General features: G+C 56.0%; 1 protein-coding gene across 1 annotated transcript in view; it reads left to right on the plus strand.

Annotated features, from left to right (window-relative positions):
• Positions 1-15,019, plus strand: part of CCDC33 (coiled-coil domain containing 33) — a gene marked incomplete at both ends in the record, with an annotated part of 42,039 nt that overhangs the window by 12,931 nt on the left and 14,089 nt on the right. The window contains 9 exons of the mRNA XM_080626427.1: positions 14-177; positions 4,514-4,638; positions 6,266-6,375; positions 7,119-7,220; positions 7,353-7,444; positions 7,591-7,711; positions 11,407-11,536; positions 11,635-11,756; positions 12,014-12,085. Coding sequence (XP_080482553.1) covers positions 14-177; positions 4,514-4,638; positions 6,266-6,375; positions 7,119-7,220; positions 7,353-7,444; positions 7,591-7,711; positions 11,407-11,536; positions 11,635-11,756; positions 12,014-12,085 — 1,038 coding nt within the window. The remainder of the gene's footprint in view (positions 1-13; positions 178-4,513; positions 4,639-6,265; positions 6,376-7,118; positions 7,221-7,352; positions 7,445-7,590; positions 7,712-11,406; positions 11,537-11,634; positions 11,757-12,013; positions 12,086-15,019) is intronic.

Below are 15,019 nucleotides of genomic sequence, written 5' to 3' on the forward strand. Positions count from 1 at the left end.
TTGTTCCCAGCAGGTATCCACATCCCCTGCTGGGACACAGGACCCCAGCCATGCATTGGTGGCCAGTGGGGGCCATGTGGCCCGTGTGGGGAAGGAATCCATCACCATCATCTTCCATGGCGCCAGCAACCTGCCAGCCACACGGGAGGGCCGGGTGCCATGGCCATACGTTGTCATGTGAGTACCCAGCGTCTATGAAGGGGGACAGTGGGGACACAGGGAAAGGGTTTAGGAGCTGTTATTAACCTTTGCAAACCTAAACGAGGGGGAAACCTCTTTACTGGCACATGCACAAGCACCACCTCCATAGGATGCTCAGTGTGGGGAGAGGAGACGGGATGGGAAAAGGCAGGGAATTGGCCTCCTCGGCTTGCGTGGGCATCAGGAAGAAAGCATTCCTAATATTGAAAGTATAAAATGATGTCAAAGAATCCACAGGGTAAGGCTGCCTGGATTTCAGGATGATATCACAATAAATAAAAGAGTGTTTTAATAAATAAAACAGAATGCTTGGGTAAGGAGAACTTGGCTCCTTGTGCATTATGCATGTGCCAGGGGACTCAATTAGCCGGTCAGGCTTTGGTCTGTGTTAAGAGGGAGGCTGCTCTGCTCAGCACTGCTGCAGGGTGAGCCCACGTTCCCAAAGAGCCTTTCCAGGAGGCAGAAAAGCTTTGGCATCGCTTCCCATGGAAAAGGGGGGAGAAAGTGGCTGTCAGTGGCTTCGGAGCATCTCCTGCCTGCGCAGCTGGGTTTCTCTGGGTCAGTGCTGGGCAAGCTGGTACCCAAGTACCAGGGAACAGGTGTGGGGCTCATCCACTGGGGGCAATCAGCCTGGAAACATCTCCTCTGCAAGCGTGTGGAGCGAACTGTTGCTTGCTGGGCATTTTCCAGTGCAGAGACCCTCAGCTCCGCAGTGAAGGGGGTCCTGAGGCCTGTCGGGGTGGCACAGTGGCAGCCCCATGGTGCCTGGTGCCAGCTGCATCCCGGAGTCTCCTGGGCAGGAGGGATGCATCTCTCCATCATGATTTTGGCAGCCAGGGCTGGCTGGTACCTGCAGCCCGATGGGAGCTGGATGGTGTGGGGCTGGCAGCCCCCAGTGCTGCTCCTCCATCAGCCCTTCCCCTCTTTCCCACTGCCCCATAACAAGGACCCGCTCTCAGCCCGAGTAACTCCCCCGCAGGAGTTGTCTCTATTTCCATAAACCAATTATACCCAGATGATCTCAGGAGATTTAAACATCAATATCCTAAATGATAGCACGAGGGTGGCGTGTGATTGTTGCATCTCTCTTTACATTCTGGTGCTGCTCCATCACCGCATTGCCATGGTAACGGGGGAGTGATGGAGGGGAGGGTGGTATTAGGGATGCAGGACACATGAGGGGCCTTTTAGTAACCATAGTGAAGGAGCCAAGGCAGAAGGGAATCAGTTATTGTTTCTCAGGGCACTTGTTTTTGAAGAAGAGTAGCATGTTGCAGTTAAAAGGTGGGGTTTATAGATGGCAAGCACAAGCAGTTGGTGGATGGGGACCTGATGGAAGCTGATCCCCTCCGAATCTGCTGGGTACCATCAGTGGAGCCAGCCTGAGCTCCAACTGAACATCACGAGAGCATCAATCCCCAAAATCAGGAGAGGGATGGGAGGAATTGAGCAATCCCACTCCTGCCAGCCCATTGTGGCTGTGCACAGTCACTCATGCCCGGACTTGGCATCCCACATCCATAGCTGTGTCCATCCACTGTCCCTGCTCCATAGTTGTATGCATTGCTTCCAGCTCTCTGTGCAGAGGATCGGGAAGGGAATAGCTCAGCAGAGTGAGCCTGAAAGACCCTGAGGAGCAGGAGAGCCTGCGCAGGCATCCAGACAGGCTTTGGCTCATCCCTGCCCCGGAGAGGACGGGGCTTCTCCTCCAGGGATGCTCTGGGGATGTGGCAGTGGCTTGGCTCCGCTCCTCATCCTCCGAGTGCTGAGCAAATCCCCCCCTTGCTGCTTTCAGGGGCACCTGTGGGCTTGCTCCACATCTTCCTTTCACTCACAAATTGCTCCTGGACCGGTGTGATGCAGGAATGACCTTGGCTTGCTTTGCAATTAACATGTTTGCAATTAACAGCACAAAGAGACTCACTCTGCCGGGCTTCTCCTCCACATCGAGTACCACAAAAGCACCTCCTCACTTCTTCCTTTCTGTTCTTCAGCACCAAGAAACTCAAGGTCGCTGCTGAATGCACCGTCTGCTCCCAGCCAGGGGAATGGGGGCTCCAATATCAATGGGTTTGCTGTGCAGGCAATGGTCCTGGTTGGGGTGTGGATGGGGTGCTCCACTTTGGAAGGGGTTAGGGCATTCCTGCAAGCAAAGTCTTCTTGCTCTGCCCTGTACCCAGCAATAAACCTGGGGCTCAGCTGATAACCCTGGAGCAAGGGGGGTGGGAAGTGGGAGTCTGGGGTCCCTTCCTCTCCCCAGCACTTGGCTTAGGTCATGGTGGGATGAAGATGGCCCCAGGGTCATTGGGTCAGGAGCAATGTGAAAATGGGGTTTCTCACATGAGCAATTCTCCCTTTCTCATTCTGAGCCTGCTCAGCATTGCTCTTACACCTCTGCCCCGAGCACAGTGGTGGGGGCAGCGCTGCCTTCTCCAGGGCCACATCCTGCACCATCACATAAGCAACACCCTGGGTATCAGTCCTGCAGCCATGGCCATGCTACACAAGGGGTTTTGTGCCTGCACCGCCACATTGCCACTGCAGGGATGTCTGCCCCAAGAAATACCTTCCCCTGCAGAGATGATACCTTGGGATGCCAGATGAATGTTTGGGCTGGGTCAGGCCCTTTGCTGTGCCCCGGGTACCACACTCAGCGCTGTGCTGCGTGACACTGTCCCCACGTGCTGCGGCTGAGACATTGATGTATAAGAACTCCCCGGGGGCGGCCGTCTTTACCTTTTATCTTTCTCTCTCATCACGGCAGTGGGTGGCTGGTGCATCCCCACATGCGTGGCAGTGTGAAACGCCTGCCCCAGCACAGGCAGGGAGGGATGCTGAGCATCAGAGGAGCATCTCGTGGTCCATCCCAGCCACGTTCTCCCCAGGGCATGCGATCTGCAGTGCCTGCTTGCTGGAGACCCTGTCTCCTGCCCCTCCAGGTCTGGGCTGAGGAGCAGCCATCAAACCATCTCCCCTCTCTGCCATTCCTGCTGCCCCCGGCCTGTTCATTTGATTCTGAAGCACATCCCCATGTGTTGTGGAGGTTTCCCCCACCCCCCTCCCCACTTCACAGCTCTTTTTGAATGCGCTCTCATCCTTAGGCGAGTCTATAATGAAGGGGGCCCAGAGCAGCCTGTTCTCACCCTCCTCCTCCTCCCACCCCCCAGCCCAGGTTTGCCTTCATTCGGACTCCAAGCACGTTGCTGGTAGAGCAAATCCCCCACAGAGCTCATTACTGGAGAGCCCGTTCCCTTCCAGCCCCTCTACAACTGGTGTCAGCCCAATGCTAATTCCCACCTGGCAGAGCCGGCCGGCTCGGCTCCATCCCTCCAGGATGCAGGTGGGCTTCTCCATGGGGAAAGGAACACGTGGAAGATGCGAGAGGAGCATGGGATGTCGATGCAGCGTGGCTGAGGGTCCATCAGCAATGAGAGGGGATGGAAGTCTTGCAAGCATAGAGCATCTTCCCATCCATCTGGGATGAACCTGCTTGGTCCCACCTCCACCTGGAGCTCATCCTACAGCTGGAAGGACCTTTACCATCTCCTTTTCCCTGAGCTGGCGTCTCCAGCTCCCAGCAGTGGCAAAGTGCCACCAGTGCTCTCAGCCACCACTGTGCTCTGGTAACCTCTCCCTAAGAGCTGTGTTGGCTCTGCTCCAGCAAGAGCATTCCTGAAGGAGCAGCACTGGATACTTTATCATCTTCATATCCAGAGCAACCCAAAGACAGGGCTGGGGTATGTGTGTCACACTGACCTGACACCACGTCACCACCTCCCTTCACCCCACGGTCAGGGATGGAGAGGACTCGCGGTCCTCATGGACCACTCTACCGTGCTCTTGGGATTCCCAGCATAACACCAAGAGGCTCACTGGGCCCCCTTAAAGATCTGGCAGTGAGCGAGGGCACAATAATCATCAGCCAAACTCATGAGGAATTGACAATCAATTGATACAAGTGGGAGGAACAACCCCAAACCAGGCCTCCACCAGCACAGATGAATTACCCAGGGCCCATGGCTGCTGTAATTAATGCTCAGCCTCGTTATGTGCTGACTTTAATGATGGCAGTCGTTAGCATTCAATCTTCTCCTTTCCCAGCAGCCTCCTCCCTGTCCCTTCATCAATACAGCACATAATTAGCCTCTGGGGTCTGAAATATCCCTTTGGATAAAAGGGGCTGCAAACCCCTTTCATCCAAGGGTTGGCTGCGCTGAGCTGGGACAGTGCTCATCCCTCCCGCAGCTCCCTGCTCACACATTCCCCTTCCACACCCAGCAACCGGCCTCTTTCACCTCCCTTTTCCTCCCAGTGAGACCAGCAGAGGGGATGAGCAGAAGCCCGAGGTGACCCGAGCATCCTCAGTGCCCACCCATGCACCCGCCTGGGAGGAGGAGGTGACGGTGGAAATGGATGCTGAAGATACAGGCTGGGCAGGTGAGAGCATCGGGGACCATGGGGACAGGGGGGACATGGGGCTCATCTCCTCAAAGGGTTAATTTAGGGATACTAGGGAGCCCATGCACCCAGGCAGAGCGCAGCTGTGATGGGGACAAGCCATGCCCTGAACCACACACGGCTGTGATGGCTTCAGAGTAGGAGCAGGAGGGACATGCCTCCAGCTGCAGGATGGAGCAAGTGATGGTGTCGAGCTCCAAAGCATCACGTGGGAATAAGCATGAGGTGAGAGCATTCCAACTCTTACCCCACTGCCATCCTCACCCCTTGTATGGGTTGGACCCATGTCACGGTGCTGCTACTCCCTGTGCTGGGCTGCTAAGTCTGTAACTGTAATAAAACTCACGGCATTAGGGGCTGGGATTTGATTCTAATCACACCCTTACAAAACCCACTGTGGGAGCCAATCTTCACATCACACCTAATCCCATTAGACCCTGACCTAAATGAAATTGAGGAGCTTTTGATGTGCTTTGGACCTGCCCCGTGCAGTACCGGGAGAGATGCTGGGACCTCCATCCCCTCTCTTCTGCCTCCTGGCATCCCCCAGAGGTGTTTATCCCCCAGATGTTGAGACTGGAGGTGTCACTTCCAGATACAGCTCACACCTTTTCTTGCCCAGAAATACAGTTTCCACCCTTTTTTTTGCCCATAAATACAGTTTTCATTAGTGGGGCTGCCAAACATGATCCATTGTAGGTGATGGGTAGCAGAAAAGCCACTTGTCTGGCTCAGCCCTGGAACATTCTCCCTGGTGCTTTTTCCACAAGGAGCTGGGGGGAAAAGAGAATCTCCATATGAACCAAGGACTTGCTGGAAAGCAGGGGCTCGGGAAAGCGTGGTCCATGCTCTTACCTGGTCTATGCTCTTACCTGGTCCCTCGTCTTCATTTCGGGGACACACACAACCTGTGGCATCGCCAGGTTGGCCAAGCAGGAGTTAAGGCGGGTGCATCGGCACTGTCATTAAGCTGGGGGAAGGGAAGCCCAAGTCTTGATGGCAGCATAAAGAGAGGGCGGTTTTCCCTTCCATCAGCTCCTTTTTTTGTCATAAAAGGCTCCTGGTGCTTGTCAAGTAAATTGCAGCTTTGCTTTAAACTCAAGGAAGAGCTGGGGGTGCCAGCGCCCGTGGGGTGATGCTGCTGTGCTGGGGGACAGATGGGTACCAGGAACCTCTGAGAGGACATGGGTCCACCATGGGCTGCCCCAGGGCAGGGATTGTACCCCGGGTGGGCTGGAGATGGGGAGGTGGATTAGATGGATCAGTGGGAAATTCGGACTTCTTAGATGGGAATCTGAGCTGCATCAGTGTCAGCTGCTCATGGGCTTTGCTTTCCTGGGAATGCCCGGGGAATGCTCTTGATGGCTCCTAGGGATCCATGTGTGTGTGCATAGAAACCCAGGATGGGTCTAAGTCCCATCCTTGTTCACCTCAACATGACCTGTGAGGCAAAGGGGCTGCTGAGAAGGAGTCAATCCCCCCATCATCTGCCCCTCCATCACCCAGACCTTCCCCAAACCTCTCCCCATGGCCTCACTCACTCTCCCCTTCCCCAAATCCCATGGCCAGCCCCACTCATCCTGACAGCTGACCCTCTCCCTTCCAGCCCTGACCCTCACCGTGGCAGATAAAGCCACCAAGGAGGCACTGGGGACATTCCAGCTGCCGGTGCGGCACCTCCAGCCCTTCCAGCCCCACCGCTGCAGGCTGGTGCTGGTAGGTACAGAGCCTGCCCCTGCATCCTCCTGCTTATTCCTGCTTATTACTTGGAGGTTCACCAGCAGTAGAGGGGGGTTGCAGGCAAAGAGAGCCTTGTGTAACGGTGTAATCCCGGTGGGAAAACCGAATTTGGCGAGCTGGGGAAGGTGCACAAAGAAGCTTGTGAGCTTCCCACAAGGTGAGAACAAGGCAGGCCTTGTGCGGGGCTTTTTCCACCTCTCTCCAGTGGGAAAACGTGGAGGAAAAGCGATGGATTGCAGGCTGGGAAGTGCTTTCACCCTCAGCATCCTGGGGAAAGAGATGTGGGACCGGGCTTTACATCAGAGCATTCGTTACGCAGGGGCTGCTGTGCATTAATCAGTGTAGGCAGGTCCCCGGCCGCAGAGAGGAGCTCCTCAGTGGGGATTTCTCCACCCCAATGTGTTAACAGTTTGGACTGGGTTTTGATAGCTCCCGGTATGGCTGAGACCTGGGAAACTTACCCAATGCTTCCCCCAAAGCAGGCTCCCCTATGCTGTTTGGCAGAAATGAGTTTCCTCTTCCTTGCACAGAGATTGGGAGTGATTAAATATTTAAATGCAGTAGGATTTATTATATTGATCTTTTCCGGGAAGGCTCAGGGGCACCGTGAGCTTTAATCATCAGTTGGTGCTTCACTGTCAGCGCTGGGCTGCTGGGGCACTCGCCTTTGGTGGCCTTGACCCTTCCTCCTCCCATGGTTCACTCTCCTTCTCAAACAGCCAAGGACACGAGACCCTGTGGGGACAGTCCTTCACGTCACCATCACCCGCAAAGGGAGCGTCATCCCGCGCTGTGATGGATTGAGCTATGTGGCATTGGAGGTGAGAGGTGGTCCAGGATGGACCAGAGCATCGTGACTTGGGGAGGATGATGCTGCACGTCGCTGTTGATACTGATTTAAGGCAGCTTCTTCCCCCTCCCTTATCTTCTGGTCCTTCACCATGGACCCACAGGTGCTGCTGCAGGGACTGTCAGCCCCTTTGGCCACCCCTCCTGGGCCCCTGGTGGCTGTGGCCAGAGTTGTGACCAATGTTCAGGAGTACAAGTGAGTGATGGCCATGGGGGGCTGTTGGTGACACGGGTGGGGGCCACTGGGCTTGGGTGCTATAGCCCCCTCCCATGGTGCTTGCCTTGCCAGGAGTGGATGTGGCCCCACATATGTTGATACTCTTCTTTTCCATCACTTATCAGGCGCCGCATGGAGAAGCATCCCATGTCCTGTCCCGGCATCACCCCCACCACTGTCACATTCCCAGACCCTCCAGCAGCAGCTTTCTGCATCATCCGAGCTGCCAACCATGGCTACCCACAGGTACAGGGCTGAGCACGTAGAATGATGGAATTAACTAGGTTGGAAAAGACCTCTAAGATCATCAAGCCCAACCTTTATGTCCATTGGGATGCAGAGGTCTGGCAACGCTCATCCCACTTGGGTACCGATGCACATCCCTCCTTCAGCAGGGGAGCTGAGCACCCCATGCTTTAGGGGCAAAGCGATGCTTTGAGCACCAAGCACACAGTACTTACATCCGCCTCGCCCTGCCTGCAGAAACCCACAGGCAGCTCCTCGTTTGTGCCTTTGTCCTTCATTTTTCCCCCTGCTCCGCTCTCGCCTCCAGCTCAAGTGCTGCCTCTTGAAGGCAGAGACCTTCTCCTCCCCGGGCCTCAAGTACCACCGGGAGAGGTAGCGACATCATCAAAATAGCTGTTGCCAGGGCAACACACGCTTTCGGCATCAGCGGGAGCAGGAGGGCCCCGCTTTTGTTCCTGTGCCCTGCCAAAAACTGGCAAGGAGGGAGAGGCAGGGCCCTGTAGGGATGCTGGGGCGGGGAGGAGGTGTGATGGGGCGGTGTGAAGATGGACCCAGAGCTGCTCCATCCCTTTGCCTCTGAACGGTGCCAGCCGCAAGCGCGGCGAGGGCAGATGTCCGGCTGCCCTGGAGGGAGGGCTGCAGCCGGTCCTGCAACCAGTGCACACGCGTTTCCCCACCTCGCTCCTCCTCCCCCGTGCGCTGAATTTAGATCACCTCGGAGCAGAAAGCCTCTGTATCAACACGTTCTGGGAGCCCATACATAAAATATTACCTGGAGGGGGGTGGCCAAATGCCACATGGCCCAGGAGGGGGGGAATTACCATAAAAATCATTAGTGCGTTGCATTCAGTACAATAATTGTTGGTTTATTGCTCCCCCCCCCACCTCCCGGCGTTGTTCTTTGCAGGTGAGAGGTGGGAGGAGATTCAGGGATCCTCTGCTTTGGGTCTGCACCTTCTTGGGGCCCTCCTGTGACCAGCACCCCCATCCCCAGCAATGGGTTCAGGGGATGAGCAGATACGAGGAAAGGAATTCCCATGTGCCTGTCCCTGTGTTGTATCCCCCCCGTCTCTTTGCTGTAGGATGCAGCATCCCAAGGCTGCTGTTTCCCAAGCAGAGCAGGGATATTTCTCTCCTCCAACCACAGCCAAAATGCATTTTCTTTGGATTTCTGTGGATAAATACACACAAACCCCTGTGAAGTTGTGGGATGAGCCCAAGCCAAGCCCCACAGCCCTGGCAGAGGCAGCAGTGCCAGCACGGAGCTGTGGGAGCCCAACGAGGGAGGACGAGTGATTAAACCTGGCCATCTGGCCTGCGTGCATGCTGCTGCCTCCTCCTCCTCCTCTTCCTCCTCCTCTCCGTGCCCACACGACTCTGCCTGTCTTTGCACATCCTGGAGGATGCTCTCCCTGGGGGTGCTGCATAGTGTCCTGTCTCCTGCCTCAGTTTCCCCACCTGTAGGATGCGGTTCCTTCCCGGAGAGGATGAGCTCCTAAGGAAAGGTTAGGGGGAGGCTGGGAGGAGGAGGAGGGAGCATTGCTGCTCCGCTTCCAGAGGTTAATGGCTTTCCCTGAGCTAACTCCTGGCCAGGCTAATGGGATTCCATACTCCTGCCAGCCCCGCGTGTCCTCTCGCCTGTCGGTTCCCATCAGTGTCTGCAGACAATGGCGCTTGGGTTCACCTTCAGCAGGGCACCCCTCTTACGTAGCAGGGTTTCAGTGATGGTTAACCCTTCCCTGCCTGGTTGACCCTTCCTGGGGTGCTCTCCTTGGGCCAACAGCCCCTTTCTCACCAAAAAGGATGGGTTTGGACATGCTGGTGGCAATGGCAAAGCTATGGGATGGATGGGCACCGGACTGTGCCTCCTGCTGAAAGCTATGCTACATCTGTCCTCCCAGCACCGAGCTCAAGCCTTAGTGATGTTGATCTCCACTCTTTTTGGGTTCTTCTCCTCCAGTTTAACCCACTGCTCTGGAGCTTCTTGCTGCCTTCTGGGGTCAGACAGGCAGCCGTGAGGACCAGGGCATGGCCCCATCCTTTGGGAAGGCGGGAGAGATGCTGTGAGCTTGGCCATCTCTACCTCGACTCATGCCAATGATGCTGCCTTTGAACCAGCCTTGGGGAGATGAGCTGGAGTGGCCAAGAGGGATGAAGGAGCCTCCTCCTCCTCCACATCCCCTTTGTTGAGTTTCTCCAGGTGGCCCTTGGCAGAGGCTGTTGCTGTGCCAAGACGTCTGCCCAAATCAGTGCACTGGCTCTGATGCCCCAGTGCAGAGCATCCATCTGTCCCGCCGAGCCGGTGGGAGACAGCCCAGCCCTGGCAAGAATTCCCTGCCACCCACCCCCAAAACCGGAGGCGGGATCGGGAATGTCATCTCCCATCCTTGCCCCGGTGAGAGGAGCCATGTGGGCTCAGGACCTCCGACAATTGGGGTCAAATTCACAATCTGCTCCCACGTTTGACTTCTTTTCCCTTCCCTGCTGAGGCTGAACCAGCACCAGCTCGCAGGGCTTTGAACAGGGCCATGCCAGGAAAAGTAACTGGAGGCGGCATTTGATGGGGTTTAGGAGATTTCCCCCACCAAATCGGGCTTTGTGAGGCTGATGGAGCAGCCCCGTGGGCTGGGATGCAGGCTGGAGGGTGCTGAGCTGCATCCGGCTGCTGGGAGCTGCCCCCGCCTGTGTGGGTTTTCCCTAAGGATTTCCAGGCACAGACTGGGCTCCCTGCAGTCAAAGCGAGCTGCATCCCAGCTGAAAGCCCCAGCTGATGCTAGAGAGCCCCTGGTTGAGAAAGCCAGCCCAGTGCTGAGCCAGCACTGAAGTAATGCCCGATGCAGCCCAGCATGGAGGTGTTTTTGGGCTCTGAAGCATCCCAGCCCCTCACTCTCTTTGCTGACAGCCCCCAGGGCTGGGTAATGCACCACTGCGGGTCTCCAAGGTGTGTAATGCCCATTAGCGTCCCAAACGCAAGCAGAGGGAGACTCCCCCTGCTCTTCCACCCTCCCGAATAGAGCAGAAATGTGCTGACGCAGAAAAGCCGATCAGCATCTCCGCCCCGCTGGGCGATGCTGGCCGAGGGGATGCGGTAACAGCATTAAACAGGAGCTGCTGTCAATAACTCCTCAGCGCTGGGCAGCCGGTGTTAGAGCTGACCTTTGGAGAGCTGGAGGCGAAGGGGAGCAGCTGCTGGAGGGGATGGAGCGATGCCATTTCCAACGGCCGAGCACGGCCCAGGGGATAAACGTGTTGCCCACTGCTCGATCTCTGTCGGGTGAGCTGGACCTTGGCCATAAGCAGGCGTTTGGGGTCTGTAACATCCCTTTCCTGCATGTGAGCGCCAGGTTGCCCAATATGTATCTGAGGGTCACCCTGGAGTCAGTGCAGCTCATCCTCCAGGCTCTTCCCACCATGGGTAGCTGGTCCATGGGCTGTTTTCCTCCTCTGGCTCTGCGAGGGGAAGATGCTGGCAGGGATTAGCCAGAAAGAAGCAGCCGAGCTTGAAGACCCAGTGAAAACTAGCCCAAGCAACCGGGGTTTGGGGTTGCTTTGGAGCCAGGGATGCTGGCTGCTCCAGCAGCTGCACGAGTTGTGCTTTCCTTTACCCCCACCTCTCCTCTCTGTCCTCTCTCCCTGCTTCTTTATCTCTAGAGACAGAAGGTATCTGAAGGATAATTTTCCTGTTGTCTCCTAAGATGTCCCAAGCAGCTGGGCCCCCAGAGCAGCCAACCTGGAACAGCTCCTTCCTCTTCCAAGGCCGGGACGTGGCCACCATCTTCTCTGAAGACACCGCCTTAGCTATTGAATATTATCCATACAAAGCCAGTAAGTCTGGGACCCCATCGAGGATGCTCTCCCTCATCCCTGTTTGTGGCCAGGGATATGTCCTGGGCTCCAGCCAGCTGCTCTCGTCCTTTCCTCAGTGTGGGATGCTCCAGGCACCCTTGTTCCCATCGGATACTCGGTGCTGCCCCTCACCAGCCATGTATTCCGGGAGCTGGCTGCACGGAGCGGTGGGATGCGTGTGGATGGCCTTGCCATGCAGGTGAGCTCGGGGTGATGCTGGACAGGGTGGCCCCATGGTGGTACCTGTAGGTGATGGTATCTATAGCTGCTGGATGGTGGGATGGAGATCCCACCTTCACATCTGCATAGGCAGCATGGTGCAGAGCTCCGAGCATCCCATGGGAAGATGGGGTCTCTGCTCCGAACCTCAGCTCTAGGCCTCTGGATGGCATCTGGGTGATGTCAAAGCCTCTGAAAGCTCCAGTAGATGCTCTGACCCTTCCTCTGCCTCCCCAGGGCACAGACCTCAAAACCACAACTGGAGCCATCCCGACCGTGGGGCTCTGCCTGCAGCTCCTTCAATCGGAGGTGAGATGCTGGGGACAGAGAACAAGGCAAGCAGGGAGGGGGACAGGGACAGGGCTCCCTAGAGCTACTACCCTCTCTCCAAACCTCTCAGGTGGGCATCAGCTGGGCTGGATCCGGGTTTTATCCCTTGTGCTCGTTGTCTCAGGGCTCTGGATGGTGCCGCTGGACAGCTGGAAAAAGCAGCATCATTCTTGCCCTCACACATCCATCACTTTCCCAGGGGTCTTGTCATGTGCTCATATTCCTGGGACGTTCCAGCTGGAGGCAGGGAAGCAGGCAGGGCACAGGCAGGGTATCTGGGAGAGGCCGTTCACCGCCTCAGTGCAGAGAAGGGCCAGGCTGGTTAACCACGGTGACAAATGTCCAGCTGTCTCCATCCTTCAGCAGTTGCGCTCCCCACGGATGTCACAGCAGGGAGGGAGTTTGACTGCTTTTCCCATGGAGGAGGGAACTCTGCTAACCCTTGGCTCCAGGACTGCTCCTTGGGCAGGCTGGGATGTGGCCGTCGATTCAGTTACTGCAGCCACCAGGCTCTGCTCCCATCTGCAAAGAGAAACCCTGTCCATAGAGTGAATGTGGGACAGGTCTGGATGCTCGGCTGGCGACCGCATCCCCCTTATCCCCCAGGGAGCTGTGTTGGGCCTGGGGCCGGCTGGTGGGGGGCTTTGCAGTGATTGCCCAGGGGGGTCAGCGACAAGGGGTCTGCGTGTGATGAATTATTCACATGGGTGTCACTAAGTGCAGAATTAATCCTCTTGCTTCCAGCTGGCTGCTGCACTAAATTATCACTCGCAGTCATGCGGGAAAATGCTGCGGAATTCATTTAGCTGATTATTTTTTTGATCTGGGAGCTGCGAGGGGGTTTCTTCTCCTTTACCCCAGCCTCTCCCTTTCCCCCCTCCAGCCCTGCCTTCCTTAATATATGTAAGAGAGGGAGTGGAGACAAAAAGCAGGAGAGCCAGAGCCAGCCTTGGGTCCACATCTGGTTAATTCATCCCACAGCAGACGAATCCGGAGTGGTGCAAATCGATGAGCGATGCTACCAAGCAGGGTGAGGGCAGGCTTGGCTCCTTGCTTTTGCCAAGGCCCTTGTTCCTTCCCTGGAATTCGTGATTTTCTATGGATGATGGCCCAGGTGATCCCCAGCACGCCGAAAGCACAGCCCTGTGAGGGCAGGGGTGATGATGCAAGGGCAGAGCTTCTCTCCCCCTTGAGGCAGCCACAGGTTTCAAGGGATGTTGAAAGCTGGATTTCCAAGTCCTCAGCTCATGGATTAGTCCTGAGCTCAGCTTTAGGATGGCAAGAAGGAGCCAAATGGAGAGCACAAGGCAAAGGCAGCAGCAGCATCCCTGCCCACCCTGCCTCACAGCTCTCCCCAGCCACTTGGCAGAGGAGAACAGATTCACCAAGCTCGTCTTGTTTCTTTTCTTATTCTTTATTTTAATGTAGAGAGCTGAAAATGTATAACCTAGATTGGCTGGGCTTTTTATAACAAACAACAGCTAAATAAACCCTGGGCCATCTGTACTCCCCGGCGCACCAGGAGCCAGGCATAAATCTGTGCCCCCTCTGCAGGGATTTCACCGACTCCCTACCAAGGCTCTGGATGCTCCTGAGCTTCAGATGCTCACATCAACCCTCCACACCAAGAGAGCGACCTCAGCACCAGGGCTTTCTAAGGATAAGGGGCTTCCCGTAAATAGGCAGGGTCTCAAAACACTGCTCCATTTGTAATAGCCGCAGGGAAAGGGTTTGGAGCAGCTGCTTTATTAAAAGCCAAGAGCCCCGACACCAGAGCTGAGCGAAGAGGACTCGTGTTATCCCAGGGAAAGGGCAGCGCTGGGTTGCAGCCACCCCAGTAAAGGCACGGTGGCCCCCAGGTTTGCCCCCACCCAGCCGGTTTGCCTCCCTCTGCGCTCCCTCTCTGGAGCCCAGCCGGGAACAAAAGACTTTGATCATCTCAGGGAGACAAAGAAATCAAAGACTTCAGCAAAACGCCCTCGTTTGAGCAAATTAACAGCTCAAAGAGGGTTGAAAGGGGAAAACCTGCAGCCGACTCCATCCACCTCCCTTCTGACTCCATCCACCTCCATTCCGACTTCACCCACCCCCTTCCGACATCATCCACCTCCATAGCAGCTTGTGGATCAAGGCAGGGCTCCTGTTTTCCCTTTTTCTTTTCGCACCCCAAATCTGGTGTCTTGCCCAGGCAAGCTGAGTTTGACCATGCAGTAACCAGTGGCAAACCCATGTGCAGGCACAGCACGATGCTGTCCCCGATGTGCTCAGAGGATGCTGAGCCCCAGCCAAGGACTGGGAATTGCACACCGAAGGCATCTTTATTCCTAAGGGATTTATTCATTGCCCCTATTTATTAACCAGCCTTGCTTTACACTTTGTTTTGGCACGACCCTTGCTCAGCCCATTAACTCTGCCCTTGGGACCTTCGGGGTCACCTCAAGCCTTTGCCACCCTCTTTTGCTCCTGTCACCCGAGATGAGGTCTGGGGACGTGGTGACAGCGTCTGATAAGCAGGAAAAAGCCGGAGCTGCTTTTTCCAGGCAAGGGGAAGGAAAATCAACAGGCTGGCTACAGCATCGCCTAAACAGCCTTAATTTATGTAATTGCTGCCATTTAAAAGCAGAAGCAGATCGGCGCCTGGCGTAAATTGTCACAGCGCCGGGGTGTAAGTTGTCACCGTGCCAGCCCCACCATCAAACCCCTTTTGGGCTGTCAGAAAGACGGGTTTACACATGGGTCGGGAAGCGGGGATCGCCATGTGTTTCCCGGTGTTTCAGCCTGTCTGGATGGGTTTGTCCTCCGCGAGCACCGAAATTGATTCTTGCATCCCCCAAACCCCATTCCGGGGGATGCAGGAGCTGGTGGAAAAGCTGGTTGGAGGGAAGCGTCTTCTCTCCATGAGCCAGCAAACCC

This window comes from Psittacula echo, assembly GCF_963264785.1.
Source record: "Psittacula echo genome assembly, chromosome: 10".
Lineage (NCBI taxonomy): Eukaryota > Metazoa > Chordata > Aves > Psittaciformes > Psittacidae > Psittacula > Psittacula echo.